The 25,179-nt window shown below is 45.4% G+C and overlaps 1 protein-coding gene across 1 annotated transcript in view; it reads left to right on the forward strand.

Annotated features, from left to right (window-relative positions):
• The first annotated feature begins 334 nt into the window (after nt 1–334).
• The window catches only part of URAD (ureidoimidazoline (2-oxo-4-hydroxy-4-carboxy-5-) decarboxylase), a 30,027-nt gene continuing 5,182 nt past the window's right edge, over nt 335–25,179 (forward strand). Inside the window, exon 1 of the mRNA XM_063444879.1 lies at nt 335–750. Coding sequence (XP_063300949.1) covers nt 576–750 — 175 coding nt within the window. The 5' untranslated portion in view covers nt 335–575. The remainder of the gene's footprint in view (nt 751–25,179) is intronic.

The following is a 25,179-nucleotide window of genomic DNA, read 5'->3' on the forward strand; positions in this document are numbered from 1 at the left end:
TAGGACTGAGGTGAGGGTTAAAAGTAGGATCAGGAACTAATGTAGCCTCTCGATTCTTATTCTAATCCTACTCCCAGAAGTAAGGTTAAAATTAACTCTGGGCATAAGTTTTAATTTGTTTTCCCCTAGCTGTCCGTATTCTATAAATAAACAAAAATAACTCCCTAAACCTAACCCTAATTTTAACCCTTACCTTAACCCTAAATGTTCCATGTCCCAGTGCTGCAGTGAGGTCCCTAACTATAAGCTGAGTGTGACAGTAACTATACCTACCATGCAGGACCTACCTCGCCGAGTAGGGAGGACGAGTTCCCAAGGGAGAACGAGTTCTGATGATTGCTTAGCTGTGAGGGGAAGTGTGGAGGGCAGATAGCAAGAAAGATACATTTCTAAAGTAACAAACTATCAATATTAACTGTAATGATTGTACCAAAAAATGGACTTTAATCTGCAGAATCAGTAAAAGTCAGTGACCTGTGGTTCAGCAATTGGTTAAAGTTTCAACATATTAACTGGTCTCTGAAAGCACTGGTTTGGGGAATTCATAATCACAAGCCATTCTCCAGTTGATCACCATGGATCTAAATGCTGTGAACTCAATGAACTACGAGGAGTTTGTGGATATTTTTGGCAACGTTGTGGAAAAATGTCCTCTAATCACAGGAGCGATTTGGTCCAAATTTCCATTTTCAAGTGTTGCTGATCTGGAAGCAAGTGTTTATGAATTTATAGATTCCCTGCCATCATCTGGTAAGGATACTCTACAAAACTATACATCGTGTCTTGTTTTTAAAAAGAATTTCTTTCACTTTCCTCACTGCTACAGAATCCAATATTTCTTCGGCTGTGCTCACAATATTATATTCCTAAAACACTGGAGGATCCAAAGGGGGAAATGTTTTTCATGATACCTCTCCCTGGGGTAACACCATGTGTAGAATGTACAAATGTATCCCCTGCAAAACATTCCATCCTTTCCTGTTGGTGCCATAGGCTTGGATTAACGATGATTGACAGGTGGCGTACCCTACATTCTGTGCAGGATTTTCTCCTAGTGAGCAGTGATTCCTCTGAAGTAGAAGTAATGCAAACATCCCATCCCTAGTGCCAACTACAAGCCCCACTCACTTTACAGGGTTCGCCAAACTCTGACCCTCCATATGTTGCTGAACTACAACTCCCATGATTCTCTAGCTATCTATTTCATTCAAAGAATCATGGGAGTTGTAGTTCAGCGACATCTGGAGGGCCAGAGTTTGGAGAATCCAGCACTAGGAGGATAACAGATGCAGATAGTAGTGACAGGAAGCTGCATTGAACATTGCCTGTTAACGCTCTTTCATCAAACGCCTAATCCACGAATTGTGAAAGGTACGATGTATTGTATGAGCAACATCTGGAGCCTCCTTTGCTGCCCCTCTATGCCAAGTACGTGTCCGTTGTCATGTGCCTTCCTTCTCATACTACCTTTTATCTTCAGAACTAAAAAAATAACCTGTTTGTTTAGGTTTCTCTCTAGAAAAGGCCATTCTAGTTTTCCACCATTTGAAATTGTCTGCATTCTAGATATAGTCAGTATCCAAGGAATGCTAGTCTAATCCCATTCATCAGCAACAAGAGTAGAAAAAAGGTCCAAGCACTCCGATGCTCTTAAGGGCACATTTATTGGAACAAGGTGAACACTGCATGTTTGGATCCATTAAAAGGTCCTTTGAACTGTGCTGGTCCTGGGTCTGGCTGCACCTTATTTTAGCTCATGTGAATTGAGTGCAGTTTCTTCTTGAGTTTCTTGTGATATTCAGCAGTAACAGCCACCTGCCATCTACAAGTCATTAGCAGAAACCAGTACAATAACCCACCTGAATTAAATCACATTGTTTGTTCTACCAAATATAAAACTCCCCATGATTGTATATTTTTTATTATTACTTTTCATTGGACTAAACTTCTTTGGAAATGCTAAAATGAGGTTGAAAACCAAGAAAAGGTTCCAGTTTCTATAATATTCTATCTATACCTTAGCAATAGCCATTATAGGAAAGCAGGGGAAGAAAGAATGCACTGCCATCTAGTGCCAGAGCAGGGAATTGGCAGACGGTTGATCAAAGCTCTCGTTCAGCATGTGTTACTGTTACTTATCACACAACAATTACAGTACTGAAACTACTACTACACTGAGTAGTAACTTGAAGACATTTTTTCTCTTACTGAATGATCCAAATAACAAACAACTGAAATTAAATGAAAACTATAGTGTTAGGAATACTAAACTGTATTGCTTATACAATAGTGCCCTCTGCCCCACCACCCCTCGTGCCACTTCCCTGGGCAAATAAAGGATTAAAAAACCCTTTAAACAAACACTTATCTTATACCAGTGGCAATGTCCCTTGGCGTTTGCTCACCCTCCTCCAACGGCGAGGACGGGACTAATGTACATGCTCAGCAAGCACCGCATGCGCATTAGGCCTTTCCCATAATTAAGCATTGCGTCAATCTTTTCCTATGGGGATTCTGAAGACACTGGATGTCCTCATGCAAAGAATGAGGATGTCCAATGTCGTTTCACAGAGTCAAACGCTGAAATTGCAGGAAGCACCTCTAGGGGGTGATTTTGTAGACAGCCACTAGAGACAGACAGTCTTAACGCTGAAATGTAAAAATTGGACTTTCTCAAAAACTGCAGTGTTTTACATTGCAGGACTAAGGGAACACTCCACCAAACCGACTTAATGGGATGAAGTGATCTCGGTGCCTATAGTGTCCCTTTAAATAAACAGCTGAGGCTGGCGTTGCCCCCAAATCTAGCTTTGTGGTTTTATAGTGGTTTTGAGATAATGAATTTAAGGAACAAAGTTGTTGTTTTTTTAAATGTAAAACTAAAAAAATAAATCTGAAGATTCTACAGCGAGCAGACCGCAGTGAACGGCCGATTATTGGCTAAAGTGTGAATTGTCTAAATTCAAAGTGAATTTTCACATTTTTATTTAGATAAAAATAGCTAAACTTGAAGCAAAGCTCATTTTCCATTTCAGATATTTTCTCCTAAAATGTGAGATTCACTTTGGATTCACTTAAATTCCTGACAATTCTTACCAGGGCCGGCGCTACCATTAAGGCGGACTAGGCAGCCGCCTAGGGCACCCCTTGGGAAAGGGCGCCGCCAGGAGCGCCGGCCCCCCTAATGCTGAAGCCGCCCGAGCGCTCTGTAGAGCGCCTCAGGCGGCTGCAGCTTCGCCCGGGCTGGTGCGTCCATGAGGGCGCACCGCCCGGGCGCAGCATAAGGAGAGGGGCTGACAGGAGGGAAGCGCTCAGCGCTCCCTCCTGTCACTCCCTCACTGTAGCGTGGCCGAGCCCTGTATGATCCGCCGGTACAGGGAGCATTTGTCTCCTGTACCCGGACGGACTAACAGGAAGTGAACACTGAGTGTTCACTTCCTTTTAGTCCGGCCGGGTACAGGAAACAAATGCTCCCTGTACCCGCGGACAGTACAGAGCTCGGCCACGCTACAACATAGGTAGGGGAGGGTGGGGGGAATAACGGGAGGGGGGAATAAATGGAGAGGGAGGGAGGGGGGGAGAAATAAATGGAGAGGGAGAGAGAAATAAATGAAGAGGGAGGGGGGGGAAATAAATGGAGAGGGAGGGGGGGAGGAGAAATAAATGGAGAGAGAGGGGGGGAGGAGAAATACATGGAGAGGGAGGGAGGGGGGAGAAATAAATGGAGAGGGGGGGTGAGAAATAAATGGAAAGGGAGGGGGGGAGAAATAAATGGACAGGGGGGAGAAATAAATGGACAGGGAGAATAAATGGACAGGGAGGGGGGGAATAAATGGACAGGGGGGGGGGAATAAATGGACAGGGAGGGGGGGGAATAAGTTGACAGGGAGGGGGGATAAATGGACAGGGAGGGTGGGGGAATAAATGGACAGGCAGGGTGGGGGGAATAAATTGAAAGTGGGGGGGAAATAAATTGACAAGGTGGGGGGGAAGTAATTGACGGGGTTAGGAGGGGGAATGAGAGTGGGGAGGGGAGAAGAGAGTGACAAGGGAGGGGGGAGAAGAGAGGGACACGCAGGGGAGAAGAGAGTGACAAGGGAGGGGGGAGAAGAGAGGGACAAGAGGGGGAGAAGAGAGGGACAAGGGGGGGAGAAGAGAGGGACAAGGGGGGAGAAGAGAGGGACAAGGGGGGAGAAGAGAGGGACAAGGGGGGGAGAGAAGAGAGGGACAAGGGGGGAGAGAAGAGAGTGACGAGGGGGGGAAGAGAAGAGAGTGACGAGGGGGGGGGGAAGAGAAGAGAGTGACGAGGGAGGGAGAGGGGGAGAAGAGAGTGACAAGGGAGGGGGAAGAAGAGAGGGACACGCAGGGGAGAAGAGAGTGACAAGGGAGGGGGGAGAAGAGAGGGACAAGAGGGGGAGAAGAGAGGGACAAGGGGGAGAAGAGAGGGACAAGGGGGGGAGAAGAGAGGGACAAGGGGGGAGAAGAGAGGGACAAGGGGGGAGAAGAGAGGGACAAGGGGGGAGAAGAGAGGGACAAGGGGGGGAGAGAAGAGAGGGACAAGGGGGAGAAGAGAGGGACAAGGGGGGGAAGAGAGGGACAAGGGGGAGAGAAGAGAGGGACAAGGGGGGGAGAGAAGAGAGGGACAAGGGGGGGAGAGAAGAGAGTGACGAGGGGGGGAAGAGAAGAGAGTGACGAGGGGGGGAGAGAAGAGAGTGACGAGGGAGGGAGAGGGGGAGAAGAGAGTGACAAGGGAGGGGGAGAAGAGAGGGACACGCAGGGGAGAAGAGAGTGACAAGGGAGGGGGAGAAGAGAGGGACAAGAGGGGGGAGAAGAGAGGGACAAGAGGGGGGAGAAGAGAGGGACAAGGGGGGGAGAAGAGAGGGACAAGGGGGGAGAAGAGAGGGACAAGGGGGGGAGAGAAGAGAGGGACAAGGGGGGGAGAGAAGAGAGGGACAAGGGGGGGAGAGAAGAGAGTGACGAGGGAGGGAGAGGGGGAGAAGAGAGTGACAAGGGAGGAGGGAGAGATTGACATCCATCACACACACACAATGCACCCCTTGCACACAGAAAAACACACAATGCATTACACACACAGACACACACACACAAGCAATTCAACCCTTACATACAATGCATCCCTTACACACACAGAAACACACAATGCATTCCTTACACACACTCAATGCACCCCTTACAGACGCACACACTGCATCCCGTACATACACAGAAACACACCTTGCAGCCCTTACACATACAAACACAGATTCACACAATGCATTGCTTACACACATATCAGGACATCCACTACTCCTGTGAACAAACTATTTGGTGGAACATGAAGGTGGACCCTGGGGCCCAGACCATGAGCTGTGTAAAGGGCCTTTAAAAAAATGGAGCTGCTTTCCGTTCTCCCAGAACACAAACAGCCTCCAGAGAGCCTGTTCTACACCAGACGAGTGGAGCCAGACTGCAGCTAGAGCCCATCACCATCCTCATCTGATTGTAAGTAGGCAATCTAGTATATTATTCGTGGCACTAATCTCTAATTTACCTCACATTAAAGAAACACTTTAGTCCCCAGAACCACTGCAGCTTAATGTAGTGGTTCTGGTGTCTATAGCCTGTCCCTGCAGGCCTTTTAATGTAAACACGGCGGCACTGCAGCACTTGCATTAGTTAACATGGGGCATTGTGATGTCATATGGGGGGGGGGGGCGGCAAACTTTACTTTTGCCTAGGGCGGCAAAAATCCTTGCACCGGCCCTGATTCTTACTTTAGATACCCACAATATAGGCATTATGGCAGCTGCAGATCTACAATGTCTATGGATCTACTTTTGGGGCAACCCTATTTTAGATAATAATGTTTTGTTTCATGGCTTTCATTGGAGCATTGCACATATCTTGCAAATCTCTGTGACCTTGGTTTGGGTAACTGAGTATCAAGTAGTTTTATCCATTAAAAGACATGAATGAATCAAATGAACCTTCTAACAGAAGACAAAGCGTACATAAATTAAATAACTTTGCCAGCTGATAAAAGCTGTTAAAAGTGTGTCATTTTGATAGCCGTGTGGGTTCTCTCTCTCTCTCTCTCTCTCTCTCTCTCAAAGGCAGTGTTTCCCAACCCAGTCCTCAAGGCACACCTACCAGTCCAGGATTTAAGGATTACCCAGTTTTGTCTAAGGTGTTTTTAGAAAAAAAAAGAAAAAACACCTTAGACAAAACTGGGTAATCCTTAAATCCTGGACTGGTAGGTGTGCCTTGAGGACTGGGTTGGGAAACACTGCTCAAAGTGAGCTCATAAAGTGGCTTAAAGGGACACTGCAGATCCCTAAAGCACTTTGGGTTGATGAAATTCTTTACGTGTGAGGAGTGTGTCCTATTTATATTATCTTGCAAAAAGTGCAGATTTCTGTAGAAGTTAAAACTTTTATAAAGTAACCTGGTTACATCCCACTGGTTTTCAAGCAGACAGCTGGTCCTGTTACTACCTGGTTTGGTTATCTCAGAGAAGCTAAACTCAAGAGGCAGCAATTGCCCAGAGCACCCGCCTTGCAAACACGTCTAATTGAGCTTCATTGGAAAGTCTGAGCTTGCAATAGCTGCAGACAAGAGAACTGCAGGTCCTGCATGATGTTTTTATATATAACCCCAATGAAAAAAATTATAATTAAAAGCATGCATGCTGTCATTTGGGTATATCTGCTAAACAGATTTTTATTTATTTGGTATTTGAACAGGCGGAGTATTTATTAACTACAGTTGTACGGTTGTTGGGGTGGACATAAAGCTGTATCTCAATTTGCAAATTGCTGCAGCTATTATGGATATGTTGAAAATGAACAAATTTATAAGTAATTTTTTTTTTTCAGTAAATCATCTTCCTTACACTTTTTTTGTGGGTAGACCTATTCAGGTGGGAACTGTCCCTTCCCGGGATATTCAATATTCAGTTTACACACCAACTAAATTTAGTAAATATGTTATCGTGACCTGAAAAATAAGATGCAATGTAAAAATTCCCACATCTATCTTGGAACTGGGTACCACCTCCTTGGTTCTGCATCAATCATCATTATAAGTGCTGCCTTTTTTCTATTGATTTTCTCTTCATCAATTGTATTGTATGCCCTGGTTTTGCCTGAACTGAACTGGATTGTGATTTCACTTCCTCAATCTTTACTATACTATACATTTTAAAAGAAAACAAATTCACAAGTATAACACGAGTTATAGAAATATATATATATATTTTTTTTTAAATTATTTTTATGGTGTAATATCCATAGAAGTGACAGTTATATTCTTTGGTCAAAAGCACAGCTTACTCAAGCAAACACTGATACAAAAGAACAAAGATACACACATACATACATACTTACAGACACACACACATACTGAAACAGACATACACACATATAGGCATACATACTGACACACACATACTGAGACATACACACATATACAGACATACAGACTTACATAGTGGCACACAGACACATACTAACATACATACAGACACACACATACATTCCTAAGGACAAACAGACACAAACACGCATACATACATACTGGCAAACATATATACAGACTGACATACTTACACACATTCATACATACTGACATACAGACATACTGACGTACATTCATACAGACATACATACATACAAAACTGTCAGGATTCCTCTCTATTCTCTCAGAATTCCTCCATGTTTGATTTCAGCCAGATCGCACTACCCGTATGACTTCTGGGTTTCGCCGATCTCTCTCCGCCAATGCATTTGATGTCACGGGCTTCCCTTCAAAAGGAAGCCGTGACCACATCCAAATGGCTCAATCAATGTTTTCTGTGTTTGATAGTCTCGCATACTTGCTACCTTGTAGCCTATTTACCGACGGAGCTTCTAATTGATTTCCTGTGTACCGAACCTCTTGGCTTGATCCTGACTACGCTCTACTGTCGACTCCCTGACTTGGAACAAGGCTTTACTTCTGATTCCTGCCTTTCTCCACAGACCTCAAGGAACCATAATCCATTCTATCCTGGAAGGACTCTCATGTTCATCACTCAATGCAAGATAAGTTCTCCTCTTATTGGGATTAACAATAGGTTCTTTACTGAAGTTATTTGGGAAGGATAAGGAATTACTAAATCTGCTTCTGGGATACCATTTGCATATTCTAATTGAAAGTCTTATAATCTAATTACTCACTCTTCAATTGTCTTACTCATTATTATTTGGAGTCTAAAGGACTATGACCACTGTGCAACCAGGATCTACCTAATTACCAGATTTTGTTGTCTTTTCAAAAGGACTTCATTATTTCATACAACAGAAATCAACTGACCTGCTCTGTCAAATGTTATATTGAAGTCTATGGAGTGTATTGCTAATTTAGCATTTCCTTATTTTATATATGCTATATTCTTGTTATGCAATTTTGAAACAAGATTACAAACATTCATGCATTTTTATTTCACAACCTTATTGCTGCAGAAGTCTGCAAAACTTACATTTCTTTAGTTAAATAAATTATATTTTCTTAAAGTGACAGCTTCAAATTTATTTGTTCACCTGCAGTTGAGTTTCAAATAAATTTTTCCGAGAAGTATTACACACACACATCTAATTTTTCAACCACCCTCCTGTTTCTTACCTTTTCCTTGCAGGAGGGTGGCTCAGGCTGATGGGAGTCGGCGTGGCTCTCCCTCTTCACAGCCTGACTGTTTCTCCTCCTGCGCGGAGTGAGCTGGGAGGAAGTGACTGGCCATCACTTCTTCCCAGCAATCATTGCGGCTGCATTTTTTTTTTTAAAGGGGCCCGGTGGTACTATTACACGACCACAGCGCTGACCGGGTCCCTGAAGATATAGGGCTTATCGGGTGGCCCTAAGTGCTTGGGCCACCCAATGGGTCCCATCAGCACGCAGGCCCCGATGCAGCTGCACCGGCGGCAGTTCCGCCGCTACACGTGGGGGCCGGGCGACCGGGCCCATGACAACCATCATGGTTGTCACCCCCTGATGGCGTCCCTGTTAATCAGGGTCAAACTTGGAAAAAAATTTGGCCCAGGCATTTTTTTTTAATCAGAGAGGCCCACTTGTAGGAGATTGAGCCAGAGAGGTTGTGTTGTATCATCGCCAATGACAAGCATGTCCCCCAAAGCGAGCATTGCAAGTTCAATGCTCTTCCAGGGCAGCCCATGTGCAGAGCTGTGCTAAAAAGCTCTTGCAAGGGAGAAATGCCCTGTGTTTGCATGTGACTTGTCTCTGATGTCTTCATAAGTAGGATACCAGAGGACAAAACAGCCAAGAGAAAGTACAGTGCATTCATTTGGTGGCTAACCCACGTCAACGCTCCAAACCGTGGAGCTTGGAGGAGGGATTCTCTGCACCCAGCTTTGGTGCAGTTTTCAGCCTCCCTCTTACCTTACCCAGCTGATCTCCACCACTGGCCGTGAATAAAAGAAGCATGGGCTGGCAGGGAAGATCCTTTGATCTCCCCTGCCGACCTCGGCCCATGGCCATCGCGACCCCACAGGCATTTGCCCGGTTTGCCTCATTGCCAGTCCGGGTCTGATATTAACATATTTAGCAAATGTACTTACTGAACTTCGATAATTTCACTTTTTGAGTTTCTGTGAAAATGCAAGAGTGAATAGGTTTTTATATCATATGTGGACCTTAAGGGCTTATCTCATTTATTGAGCGCAATTAGCTGATGCTCTCAGACAATAAACTGAGCACTGCAGGGATTGCTTTAAGAGAGCTAACACAAGCTACTACCAGGCATAGAACAGCACCTGGCAGACTCCACGTTAAAAAGTCAACCAATTACTAAACAGTTTGACTACTTACATAGAGGAGTCTCCAGGGAATGTCTGGCACCATTACCACTCCAGCATGCCGTAGTAAGCAAGATGTACAACAATCCTACTGTAGAAGTTCTGAAAAGGAATACATATAAATAGATTACCTTTCTTCAAGCATTATGGTATAAATTTATTGTTTTTATTAAACATACTTTTCAGAAAATCAGAGTGGCAGTCTCGGAGTACGTGATGTGCATCATGATTTCCTGCTAATATTGTTGTCCTACATATTTAACCCCTTAAGGACACATGACATGTGTGACATGTCATGATTCCCTTTTATTCCTGAAGTTTGGTCCTTAAGGGGTTAAAGGGACACTATAGTCACCTGAACAACTTTAGCTTAATGAAGCAGTTTTGGTGTATAGAACATGCCCCTGCAGCCTCACTGCTCAATCCTCTGCCATTTAGGAGTTAAATCCCTTTGTTTATGAACCCTAGTCACACCTCCCTGCATGTGACTTGCACAGCCTTCCATAAACACTTCCTGTAAAGAGAGCCCTATTTAGGCTTTCTTTATTGCAAGTTCTGTTTAATTAAGATTTTCTTATCCACTGCTATGTTAATAGCTTGCTAGACCCTGCAAGAGCCTCCTGTATGTGATTAAAGTTCAATTTAGAGATTGAGATACAATTATTTAAGGTAAATTACATCTGTTTGAAAGTGAAACCTGTTTTTTGTTGTTTTTTTTCTTCATGCAAGCTCTGTCAATCATAGCCAGGGGAGGTGTGGCTAGGGCTGCATAAACAGAAACAAAGTGATTTAACTCCTAAATGACAGTAAATTGAGCAGTGAAATTGCAGGGGAATGATCTATACACTAAAACTGCTTTATTTAGCTAAAGTAATTTAGGTGACTATAGTGTTCCTTTAACTACCGTCTTTATAAACGTAATTACTCTAACTCATCACTAGGTGTCACTCTTGTACTAGTTATTCTTCTGTTGATCTATTTCGTTCACCTTAGCCTTTGCCCTGTGACATTGCTTATTTTTAGCCTCTTGTGAAGTACCTGGAAAAAAATATTAAAGTGAACTATTGCTAATACACTTTTAATTAACATAGAAACTTTAAAATAAATGTTGCATTGATATTTCTTTGAAAATCCAATTTGATCAAAGGTTATTTACAAATCAATTCAGGACTACTTTGTCTATATATAACTGTGTAAAAAGGTGAACAAAATCAAACCATCATCTACCATCATTAACTAAAAGGTCTCCCATTGAAGTAAGCCGTCGGTCATTGACTGACCAAGATTCCTGACATCATCTTCTATAGTATATAGAATATGTCTACAGTATCTCTTCATGCTTGTGGAGGATATCCCACAGATGTCAGCCATTTTGCAGGCTTCTGCAAAAGTCCTGTCTTGTGTATGTACCGGAATACAATGGTGGCACAGATGGGAAGGGTCAAGAGGGCAGCACAAGCTAAAGATGTTTCCAGAGAAAGTCTTTCCCTTCATTTCCTTTCACAGACTCCAACATTTGTGGGTTTACTTGTAGAAAATGTGAGAATCTCATTACTGTTATAAAAGTCCACACTGTCAGGGTACCTGTGGTCTCTACCTCTGAAAGAGGTAGAGACTTAGCTGTTCCTCCATCCAGACGGCCTGATGGCTCCCTTCTCCACGGTCTATCCGGTCATGCAAGGCCGGCCGCGAGGGAGTGACTGCCTTTTACAGCTTCTAGGCAGGAAGTTGTCATCAGGACACTCCTCAGGAACGACCTGTCACTCAATTGCTGCAGGACCAATCAGGACGCCTCGGAGGCGTGGTTACTGCTCTGAACAGGGTATTTAACAGAGCTTCTTTCATTAGCTCATTGCCCTGTCGTGGTTCTAGCTTGTTCAAGTCACTCAGTGCTTGTGTATTCTATTATCCCTTTTGGTTTTGACCCGGCTTGTTTACCTTACTCTGCTTATCTCTGTTACCCTTGATTCGGCTTGTCTCTCGCTTACCTGTCTTCTGTTACCCTCGACCTCGGCTTGTCTTTGACCATTCTATACTGTACTACTTACGTTAGTCCGGCCATTCTAAGGTCCGGTATACGTATCTGGCTACTGTTTGTACTCTGCGTGTTGGATCCCTGTCCCGATCCTGACATTATGACAGGCCTTTGGATCCTGCAAGTACAAACAGTCAGCTGGCTTCTCCTGATCCTAGGTTTGAAGCCATGGATCACAGAATGGATCAGATGGCGCTTGCGCTACAGGCTCTATTATCTCGTGCCAATAACCCACCAGAGGAGATACGTAATACCCCTGTTTCTCCTGTCGGTTCAGGTCTAGAGGTAGCCACAGTGGGTGCTTCTTCTCGCATTACCCCCCCAGTACGCTATGGTGGGGCTCCTGAGAAGTGTCGTGGTTTCTTAAACCAAATTAGTATCCACTTTGAATTGCAACCTCGCTCTTATCCTACAGATAGGGCAAAGGTAGGATTTATTATCACCCTACTTATTGAGAAAGCTCTGAGATGGGCCAACCCATTATGGGAGAATGATAACCCATTAGTTTATAACTATAACGCCTTTGTAGCTGCTTTTAGAAGAACATTTGAACCTCCAGGTAGAAAGGTTAATGCAGCCAGATTACTGTTGCGTCTGAAACAGGAGAACCGAACACTGGTGGATTATGCACTAGAGTTCAGGTCTCTGGCGTCAGAGGTCAAGTGGAATGAGCAGGCGTATATGGATGTATTTTTGAATGGCTTATCTGAAGTAATCCTTGATGAGGTTGCTACCAGAGAACTCCCCGAGAATTTAGAGGATTTAATTTCGTTCATCTCTCGTATAGATGAACGTTTAAGAGAGAGACAGAACACTCGAGAGAGGAACTGGAGACCTTCTTTTAGGTTAGCCCCCGCTTTTCCAAGTCCTGACTCCACGGTATCTTTGCTTCCTGAACCTATGCAGATATGGTATACCCGCCTCTCTGAGGAGGAAAGACAGTACAGGAGAAGAGAGGGTTTGTGTATGTATTGTGGAGCTAAGGGTCATTTACTCTCGAACTGTTCTAACCGCCCGGGAAACGCTCGCACCTAAGTCTCTCTAGTGGACAGGCCTTGGGTGTTTCTATATTGTCCTCTACTCCTAATTATAAAGATCACAGGCTTCTGCTACCAGTTTCCTTAACTTGCGGGAGGGAAGTAGTAAGGGCTATGGCTTTGATAGATTCCGGTGCTGCTGAGAATTTTATCGACCAAGCCTTTGCTAGTAAAAACAATTTCCCATCCCAGCTAAGGGAGACACCCTTGGCCGTTGAGGCCATAGATGGTAGACCACTACTAGACCCTGTTATCTTTCGTGAGACCATACCCATTGATTTAAATTTTGGTATCCTACACGTGGAGAATTTATCTCTTCTGCTCATTTCGTCTCCTTCCGTTCCCATAGTTCTGGGGTATCCATGGTTGAAAGAACATAACCCTATTATCGATTGGGAGTTAGGGGAGATACTCTCGTGGGGCCAGGGCTGCCAGGATCGGTGTTTGTGCAAGGTTTCTCCATTAGCTAATATTAACATACAGGAGAATCCTACTCAGTCCACAGAAAGACAAATACCAGACCTTTACCTAGACTTAAGGGCAGTGTTTGACAAGAAGAATGCCGATTCTTTGCCGCCACACAGGTAATTTGACTGTAAAATTAAGCTTCTACCCGGGACTATGCCTCCGAGGGGCCATGTATATCCTTTGTCTGTTCAGGAGAACTCGGTTCTAGAAGAGTATATTCAGGAGAATTTAGAAAAGGGATTCATCAGGAGGTCTTCTTCTCCGGCCGGGGCGGGGTTCTTTTTCATTAAGAAGAAGGATGGCACGCTGAGACCTTGTATCGATTACCGAGGCTTGAATAAAATAACTGTCAGAAATGCCTATCCTATCCCACTGATTACCGAGTTATTTGATCGTCTTAAGGGCTCCAAAATCTTCACCAAGTTAGATCTCAGAGGGGCTTACAATTTGGTGAGAATCCAGCAAGGTCACGAGTGGATGACGGCATTCAATACCCGGTATGGCCATTACGAATACACTGTTATGCCATTTGGACTATGCAATGCTCCTGCAGTATTTCAGGATTTGATTAATGAGGTACTTAGGGAGTTTCAGCATGATTGTGTTATTGTTTACCTGGACGACATACTAATACACTCTAAGGAGATTGAGACTCACCATAGACAGGTCAGAAAGGTGTTACACAAACTTCTGCAACATGGTCTATACTGCAAATTGGAGAAGTGCAGTTTTGATCAGTCTCAGGTAGACTTTCTTGGGTACGTGATTTCTGGGGAAGGTTTTAATGGATCCTGGTAAACTCCAATCTATTTTAGACTGGCCTTTGCCCAAAGGACTCAAGGCTATCCAAAGGTTTATTGGTTTTTCCAACTACTATAGGCGCTTCATTAAGGGTTACTCCTCTATCATTGCGCCTATTACCAATATGACCAAACAAGGGGCTGATACTAAGTTCTGGTCTGAGGGAGCTCTTGGTGCTTTTAAGACTCTCAAGGAACTTTTTGCCTCAGCTCCCATTCTAGTTCATCCTGATACGACTCTGCCTTTCTTGCTCGAGGTCGATGCTTCTGAGACAGGAGTTGGGGCTGTTCTGTCTCAAAGGTTAGGGGTGGATAAACCGTTACACCCTTGTGGTTTCTTCTCTAAAAAAATTTCTGGGCCTGAGAGCAGATATGACATCGGGGAGAGGGAACTGTTAGCGGTCATTAAGGCTTTAAAGGAGTGGAGACATTTACTGGAAGGGACACTACACCCTGTTACTATTCTAACGGATCATAAGAACTTGTCTTATATTGGGGAGGCTAAGCGCTTGTCCGCCAGGCAGGCTCGCTGGGCCTTGTTCCTCACTCACTTTAATTATGTACTTACGTATAGACCTGGTTCTAAGAACTCTAAAGCCGATGCTTTGTCTCATCAATATGAACCATCCACTATAACTGAACCACTTCTGTCCTCCATAGTTCCTAAGGGGAATATCATCGCGAACACGAATCTCAGGATTCACTCTCCATTGCTTTCTGAGATCATGAAGTTTCAGCATTTGGCACCCAAACAGACCCCTGGGGATCGACACTTCGTTCCTGCCGCTCTCCAACTGGAGGTGATACGCTGTCTCCATAACAGCAAGGTGGCTGGGCATCCTGGCATCCGCAAGACTTATGCGCTGGTCTCTAAAGATTTTTGGTGGCCTGACTTACGCAAGGATATTAAAGAATTCATCGGGGCATGTGAAGTTTGTTCCAAGACCAAGCTACCCCATTCGCTTCCATGCGGATTTCTGCACCCTTTTGAGGTTCCTGAAAAGCCTTGGTCCTGCCTGGCAATGGACTTCATTGTTGATTTGCCTATCTCTAAAAAGCAGACTGTCATCCTCACTGTGGTAGACAGATTTACTAAAATGGCTCACTTCATTCCCTTACCTAAACTCCCATCTTCGCCCGAGTTAGCGGAGATATTCGCCAGGGAGATTTTCCGTTTGCATGGGATACCTTCCCAAATTGTCTCTGACAGAGGCTCCCAATTTGTTTCCCGTTTTTGGAGATCATTCTGCTTCCAACTAGGCATCAAATTGAATTTCTCCTCTGCCTATCATCCTCAGTCCAATGGAGCGGCTGAACGCACTAACCAAAAAGTTGAACAATATTTACGTTGTTTCGTTTCAGAACACCAGGACGATTGGGTCGGTTTGATTCCTTGGGCGGAGTTTGCACATAACAATCTCATTTGTGATTCTACGCATTCTAGCCCTTTTTTCTTGAATTATGGCTTTCATCCTTCCATCCTTCCTTCGGAGTCTTCTTCTCAAGGGATACCGTCGGTGGATGTTCATGTTGCCAATTTAAGAAAGTTGTGGGATCGAACTCGACAAATCCTTCTGCACAATTCTACGCTGGTTAAAAAACACGCTGACAAACGTAGAAGGGCAGCACCGGTGTTTGTTCCAGGCGATAGAGTATGGTTAAGTACTAGAAACATTCGGTTAAAAGTGCCGTCCATGAAATTTGCTCCTCGATATATTGGACCGTACAGGGTACTGTCTCAAATTAACCCAGTTGTGTATCGTTTAGCGTTGCCTAATGCCTTACGCATTCCTAATTCATTTCATGTTTCCTTGCTAAAACCATTAATATGTAACAGGTTCTCCTCCACGATCGCCCCTCCCCGCTCAGTTCAGGTGGAGGGTCAGGAGGAGTATGAGGTCAATTCCATCGTTGATTCTCGAATCTCCCGGGGGAAACTGCAATATCTGGTCGATTGGAAGGGTTATGGTCATGAGGAGAGAAGTTGGGTACCTCAGGAGGAGGTGCATGCTCCCCGTCTCCGCAGGGCGTTTCACTCTCGATTCCCCTTCTCGCCCTGGTGTATTCCGCCCGGTGGGCGTATCTGAGAGGGGGGGTACTGTCAGGGTACCCGTGGTCTCTACCTCTGAAAGAGGTAGAGACTTAGCTGTTCCTCCATCCAGACGGCCTGATGGCTCCCTTCTCCACGGTCTATCCGGTCATGCAAGGCCGGCCGCGAGGGAGTGACTGCCTTTTACAGCTTCTAGGCAGGAAGTTGTCATCAGGACACTCCTCCGGAACGACCTGTCACTCAATTGCTGCAGGACCAATCAGGACGCCTCGGAGGCGTGGTTACTGCTCTGAACAGGGTATTTAGCAGAGCTTCTTTCATTAGCTCATTGCCCTGTCGTGGTTCTAGTTTGTTCTAGTCACTCAGTGCTTGTGTATTCTATTATCCCTTTTGGTTTTGACCCGGCTTGTTTACCTTACTCTGCTTATCTCTGTTACCCTTGATTCGGCTTGTCTCTCGCTTACCTGTCTTCTGTTACCCTCGACCTCGGCTTGTCTTTGACCATTCTATACTGTACTACTTACGTTAGTCCGGCCATTCTAAGGTCCGTTATACGTATCTGGCTACTGTTTGTACTCTGCGTGTTGGATCCCTGTCCCGATCCTGACACACACCAGGGTTCAGCTGGTCATTAACATAAACCAGTGCCATCTATAATATGATTAGGACCTTGGGCAATGCATTTTCTTGGACCCCCTGGGCCCTGCCCCTCCAATCCCTCCCCCACCCCAATTACGCCCAATGCGCAATCACACTAACAGACGTACTGGCACATACAGACACAGACAGACATTAAAACATTCACAGATACACACTGACACACAAATATATACTGGCAGACATACTGACACACACACACACAGACATACATACACACACAGACACATACACTGGCAGACATACTGACAGATATACTGACACACAGACACATACACTGACAGACGTATTGACACACACACAGGCATACTGACACACACACAGGCATACTGACATACACATAGACAGACGTACTGGCACATACACACAGACAGACATTAAAACATTCACAGATACATACTGACACACACATACACTGACACACAAATATATACTGGCAGACATACTGACACACACACAGACATACATACATACACACACAGGCACATACACTGACAGATATACTGACACACACAGACACATACACTGACAGACGTATTGACACACACACACACACACATACATACATACATACACACACAGACACATACACTGACAGATATACTGACACACAGACACATACACTGACAGACGTAAAGAACCACAGGCGTTGTGCTCTCCGATCCTCAGTGGTTGAAAATCCACATACTGACCCATCAGAGCTCCATGTGCCTCAAACAACAGGAATTCAACTACAAACTGTTGATTGGATGGTATAGAACGCTAGAGAGAATATATTGTATGCTGCCTGAGGCTCCTGACACTTGCTGGAGATGTGAAGAACAGGTGGGCTCGCATCTCCACATCTGGTGGTTCTGCAGCAAAATAACCCCTTTCTGGAATGCAGTACACACAACAATTAAAGACATACTAGACTCAGACCTCCCATTCCAACCGCTTCAGATGCTCCTTCACCACACCACAATGCCTATATCAAGGTATAAAAAGTAATTAACCAGGTATCTTCTCAATGCAGCCAAACTACTAATGCCAACTAGATGGCGTTTGACCGAGGTACCTGTGACAAACTTCCCTTCCCACATGAGTTTGCCACAAGCTCCTGGAGGAGCCTGTTTGCCAGCCGCCTGCCCACAGACTATGGGCCCTGCAGGGAAACCTGTAAAAGATTAGTTAACTGGCAGTGGCTTGGCTTGGCTTGGAATGGACCCCCCGAGAGCTTTTTAAGCCTAATTGACAGTTTGTAACACGTTCAACCGCAGTGTTCTAATTGTTCATCGGGGTGGCCGCTGTTTGCATGAATGACCACTAGGTGGCAGCCATCTTGTTCGCATGAACGCAGGCAGCGGTGTTTGGTTGTCGAGCTCATGGAACTGAGATTGGACACAGAAACTCCCGAACACCGCTGGACATCCAGCATCGCCTGTGTTTGGTTCTATACCACTTAGAAGGGCACTGTTCAGTGGAAACAGTCCCACGAACATGATGAACCAGCTCCAGTGTTAGACTATTGACTATGTTTGGTAGTTTGTTCATTTTTAAACTACCGAACTAGACCGACCGCTAGCCATGATTTTAATGGAACTGTTTTGGGCATAGGACCATGTGCTCGGTTGGTAGAAATTATGACTTCCATGGAAATCTGAACCCCTGAACCAATCTGGGTGATTTTTGGATATGTAGTTCAAACATGTAGATTTGTGTGCTGGGGTAATTATCTCTCAGGAACAGGGGAGGAGTATGTTAGATGTATGCTTGTAACTCCAGGGGGAGGGATTATCCTGTTTTGTGTGGGAGTGTTATGGGTGTGTTTGACTGTGTGTAAATTGTATAAAAGCAGGCCATCTGGCCAGATTAAAGCATTCCAGTTTGTACTCCCAGAACTATGTGTTGTCTGGTTACTGGGAGGGAAAGGGCTTATAACTACTCCAGCATGTTCCAGAGTGGAGAATTCAACCGGGAAAGTCCTTGTAAGGATTAGAGCTCCCAGGACTGAGTGTCATCCAGTGCTCAGGGGTGGATAGAGCGAGTTCCCCATTCGGCTGCAGGAGGGAGTGATTCCAGGACCCCAGTCAAGCCCGAGCGACTTTGGGCAGAAGTGCTGCGGTTTGTCCCCTGTTCCAGCTAGGAAGAGGTAGAGCCGGGGTACAGGGAGCTCCGTTACAATAATGCATATACCGAAGGTGGCGATCCCACCTAAGCTATTTTTATGAGTCTCTTGATATGTTGAACAATGGCTGGAGTGTGAATATCTACATATTGTTGTCCGAGATGTCCTATTGCAAATATGTCTCTTGAAGCTGACCTATAGACCTTCATTGCTTATTGTATGATTACTGCGTAAGATGAAAATGAAAGAATGTCAAAAAAAGAATAGGTGCAATAAAAGATCCCGTTACAGCTTCGCAATATTTGTTTATTTATTTATATATATTTTGGTGTGGGGGTCTGAAATTAGTTAAAGGGACTCCCTGTTGCCCAAATACAAAATAAATAAAAAATATGCATGCATTGAATTCTGTTTTTTCATACAGGGTGTTTCCTGCAGATCTCTTGTCTGTTGCTTTTGCAAGCCCTACCATTCTAACCCTGCCCAGACATTCAGTGGCGGTCCAATTACAGACTTCCCAATGCAGTTCAATGAGAAGTCTTTGCAAGGCAAGTGCTCTGAGCAATTGCTGTCTCTTAAAGGGACACTCAAATGACAGAAAAACAATCCGTTTTCCTGGCACTGCAGGTCCCCTCCCACCTCCCATACCCAGTTGCTGAAGGGGTCAAAACCCCTTCAGTGACTTAACAGAGGCAGCGATGATGTCCCTCGGCGCTGCTTCTTGGTCCGCCCACGCTCCTTCCCATTACTGCGTCAGCCGGCGGGGGAGACTGATCACGCCCACTGGAGGGGGAGACCTAATGCGCATGCGCAGCAATGCCGCGCATGTGCTTTAGACCTCCCCATAGGAAAGCATTGAAAATGCTTTCAATGCTTTCCTATCGGGATTTTAGCAACACTGGAGATCCTCACACAGCGTGAGGACGTCCAGCGACGCTATAGCACAGAAAATATGTGCCATAATCCCGGAAGTGCCCTCTAGTGGCTGTCTAGTAGACAGCCACTAGACAGCCACTAGAGGAGGAGTTAACCCTGCAAGGTAATTATTGCAGTTTATAAAAACTGCAATAATTCCAGTTGCAGGGTTAAGGGTAGTGGGAGTTGGCACCCAGACCACTCCAATGGGCAGGAATGGTCTGGGTGCCTGGAGTGTCCCTTTAAATTTAGCTCCACTGAGTTACCCAAACCAGGAAGTAACGGAAGCTGTTGTCTGCTTGAAAGTCAGGAGGGTGTAGCCAGGTTAATTCATAAACATGTATTTGCATTTGCATTCACTTCTTGTTGCAAAAAAAATAAAACCAATAGATCCGTAACTTTTTTATCAGCTAATGTTATTTTGTATAAAATATGCATCGACTGCTCCCCCTATCCCCCCTCCTGTTTGCCCTCTCTCTGGAGCCCTTTCTGGAGGCGGTCAGACGAGATGGGGGAATTACGGGGCACTCCCTGGGGGAGACTGAACACCGAGTAGCAGCATACGCTGACGACATGCTGTTTTTTATGGAGCAGCCAAGGACCTCCATTGCGAACCTACTAGAAGCCTTCAGAAAATATAACATGGTGTCCAACCTAAAACTTAATTTAAGCAAATCCGAAGCTATGCCGGTGACGAACTCCCCCACACAACTACGGCAACTCATCACACAATTCCCGTTCAAACTCTGTGAAGACAAACTCCGATATCTAGGAGTTTGGCTGACTAACGACCTCACCCTCCTATATCGAGCGAACTACCTCCCGATCCTGGCAGCACTGCAGAAGGACCTGCACAACTGGACATCACAATACATATCGTGGTTCGGCCGCATCAGCGCGGTCAAGATGAACGTACTACCCCGCCTCTTATACTTGTTCCAGACCATCCCGACCCCAATACCGAGAGCATACTTCCAATCAGCGAACACGGCGATCAGGAAATTTGGGTGGAATCACAAACCTACCAGGATCCGCAGGTCGACCCTGGAAAGACCCAAAGGGGAGGGAGGAGCGGGACTCCCCTCAATACACTCGTACTACCAAGCCACCCATCTACAAAGACTAGTCGACTGGCACGCCAACCCAAGCCCAAAACTATGGGTGCAAATGGAGGCATACCAAGCCCACGGAACGATACCGTCTAGACTTTGGCTGGGGAGCTCCACATACACAGAGATCCGAACAGGTAACCCGGTAACTGACGCCACGCTACGCGTGTGGTGTTCTATACGATTCGCCAAACGCCTGACGACCTCGCCCAGCCCACTCACCCCCATCACACACAACCCTGATCTGGCAGGAGGACTACACCCCTCCGCTCTGAGGAACTTTCAAGCTTCTGACTGGGAATACATACACAAGTGGAGCACCGCACACACGCTCAGACCGCAAACAGACTTACTCGCTCAAAACAGACCAACCCAACTAGACAACTTCCACTACCACCAGATCAAAAGCTACTACACGACACTTGCAGGAAAGGGACATTTGCACAGACCGCTGACAAGCTTAGAAACCATATGCACAGCCAGGCAACACCTCTCTCACGGGGTGTCACAACTGTATGCCACCCTCATAACTAACGAAGGCAGACCCCCACTGAGATTCACGACTAAATGGGAGAGGGACACGGGGACCACGCTTACTGACCAGGAATGGGCCAAAATCTTCCTACTAACACACAAGGGATCCATCTCCTCGAAGTACCAGGAGACTAACTATAAACTGCTGACATACTGGTATAGAACCCCCGACACACTACGACACATACATGACACAATCCCCAGCAACTGCTGGAGGTGTGGGGGGGACGCCGGCACCGGAATCCATATCTGGTGGTCATGCCCACTCATCGCTCCATACTGGCGGATGATAAACAGCAAGGTCAAGGACATCACCGGAGCTGACATACCACTCCAGCCACTGGCGATGCTCCTTAACCACACGACACTACCCACAGCAGTCTACAAGAAAAGTCTAACGATGCAATTGCTCACAGCCGCGAAATCACTCATCCCGACACTCTGGAAACGAACGGTCTCGCCCACCTTCCAGCAATGGGTGGCCAGAGTAGAGGACATATACAATATGGAAATAATGACCGCCTCCCTACAGGGACGTTCTGACAAATGCGCTCAAACCTGGTACCCTTGGATGGAGTTTGTCTCTAGGGGGGCTGGAGACGGGCCCGGGACCACATAATGACCCAACCCCATTCCCACCGCGAAAGACAGACGTCATGACCCAACTGGGCCAACAACCCCCCTCCCCATAGACTTGAAACAGCCACTTACCTTTCAGGGACATACACAGTTCCCGATACACGCACACACAGAGAAAAAGAAGGAACACACAAGTCGCCCCTCACATGAATAGGACACCAGATATAACGTCGGCAATACCGATAGTAACTGGGACACCAGTGCGCAAATCAAGCGCGCACGCACACACACACACACCCAGAACAGACAAACCCAAGACTAAAGCAGATATGTTATAGGGACAACGAAAGCCACACAGGGACAAGAAGCCTTGCCAAGGGAATAAACGGCCCCGTGCAACCAAACACAAACACTAGGCATAACCATCCAGGTCGGGGAGACCACTCCGCACAACAGGTAGACAACCAGGAACACAAACGTTGTGATTGACGCCAAGCACACCAATGATATACCAAGTAAAAAGGTATACAAGACGCACACCAGGCCATATAGACCTGAAAAGACGCCACAAATCCAGCAAGCACACGTGACCAATAGTACAGGCCCACGGACCCACCCACATAAACCTTCTTGTCATACGTCACACGCAACGCAACCTACCTAGGACTAGAGCACTGCACCCAATGAGATGGGCCGAAAACTACCTATTGACATATAGGTGCTTAAAGCCACACAGATTTAAGGCCGAGACGACACCAGACTACTAGGCTAAACACCACGAAGGCCCACTAATGAAGCCAACCGCATCGCATCCACACTTCCCAACACACCATGCCACTACCCACTTACTGACGATGACACCCTAACTAAGAAGGTTACTCATGTGCTCTGTACCTATTTACTGAAAGCCTGTTTACAATTACCTACTCACAAGTCGCCCAGGTTGCACCTGCGCAATGTTCTTTGTTTGCCTCTGTTACCAAGTACTGTTGACCTTGATCAGAGCCTGTTTACAATTACCTACTCACAAGTCGCCCAGGTTGTACCTGCGCAATGTTCTTTGTTTGCCTCTGTTACCATGTACTGTTGACCATGATCAGAAATTGTACAACATATAAAAAGATATAAATGGAAAAATAAAGATTGTCAAAAAAAAAAAATATATATATGCATCGACTGCTATTCACAGCAGCAGCAGCAGCACTGAGTGACCGAAATAATTAGTATTTCTTGTACCCAGATACAACTGTTATAGCCGTATAAACCAAATAAACTTACTGTATACCTATAAAAAATGCCTCATGGATTGTAAGTGCTAAACACATCGACTAGTGCTATATAAATAAAATATACATGCAATGTCCTCTACACTGCAATGGAGCCTGTTTAATATTGCTATAAGCACTATTCAAAATATACCCGCTAACATTGTATATTTATTGTGCTTACCAAGTCCCATGCGTACTGCAAGCAATAATTACATCTGCTAGCATTTTATAATTATCAAATATATAAAAATGGACATGCATATACTGCACTTCTGGAATCTGCAGTTCTTTCTCAATATCCCTTGAATCCTGCTAAACACTAGACATGTGCATGGTTGAAAAATTTGGTTTGAAATGGGCCAATCAGTGTGCTGCAAAATACAAGTTATATGTGTATACAGGTGATACTCAAAAAAATAGAATATCGTGCAAAAGTTAATTTATTTCAGTAATGCAACGTAAAAGGGGAAACCAATATGCAAAGCAAGATAGTTCAAGCCGTGATTTGTCATAAGAGCGATGATTATGGCTTACAGCTCATGAAAACCCCAAATCCACAATCTCAGTAAATTAGAATATTACATGCAATCAATAAGACAAGGAGTGTACATAGAACAATATCGGACCTCTGAAAAGTATAAGCATGCATATGGACTCAGTACTTGGTTTGAGCCCTTTTTGCAGCAATTACTACCTCAATGCGGCGTGGCATGGAAGCTATTAGTCCGTGGCACTGCTGAGGTGTTATGGAAGACCAGGATGCTTCAATAGCGGCCTTCAGCTCTTCTGCATTGTTCGGTCTCATGTCTCTCATCTATCTCTATGGGGTTAAGGTCAGGCGAGTTTGCTGGCCAATCAAGCACAGTAATCCCACGGTCATTGAACCAGGTTTAGGTGCTTTTGGCAGGGAAGGCCGGTGCTTGAAGCATCCTGGTCTTCCATAACACCTCAGCAGTGCCACGGACTAATAGCTTCCATGCCACGCCGCATTGAGGTAGTAATTGCTGCAAAATGGGCTCAAACCAAGTACTGAGTCCATATGCATGCTTATACTTTTCAGAGGTCCGATATTGTTCTATTTTTCCTGCTGGAAAATGAAGTCAGTATCCCCATAAAGCTTGTCTGCGGAAGGAAGCATGAAGTGCTCCAAAATCTCCTGGTAGACGGCTGTGTTGACCCTGGACTTAATGAAGCACAGTGGACCAACACCAGCAGATGACATGGCTCCCCAACTCAACACAGACTGAGTAAACTTCACACTGGACTTCAAGCATCTTGCAGTGTGTGCCTCTCCCTTCTTGGTTTTAAAATGAGATGCAAAAGTTGCTCTCATCAGAGGACTTTGGACCACTGAGCAACAGACTAGGTCTGTTTTTCTTTAGCCCAGGTAAGAAGCTTCTGACGTTGTTTGTTCAGGAGCGGCTTGACAAGAGGAATACGACATCTGAAGCCCATGTCCAGGATCCGTCTGTGTGTGGTGGCTCTTGATGCACTGACTCTAGCCTCAGTCCACTCCTTGTGAAAGTCCCCAACACTTTTGAATGGCCTTTTCCTGACAATCCTCTCCAGGCTGCGGTCATTCCTGCTGCTTGTGCACCTTTTTCTTCCACACTTTTCCCTTCCACATAACTTTCTATTAATGTGCTTTGATACAGTACTTTGGGAACATCCAACTTACTTCGCAATTACCTTTTGAGGCTTTCCCTCCTCATGGAGGGTGTCAATGATGGTTTTCTGCACAACTGTCAGGTCAGCAGTCTTACCCATGATTG

The sequence above is a fragment of the Pelobates fuscus genome, chromosome 1 (assembly GCF_036172605.1).
Source record: "Pelobates fuscus isolate aPelFus1 chromosome 1, aPelFus1.pri, whole genome shotgun sequence".
NCBI classification, from domain to species: domain Eukaryota; kingdom Metazoa; phylum Chordata; class Amphibia; order Anura; family Pelobatidae; genus Pelobates; species Pelobates fuscus.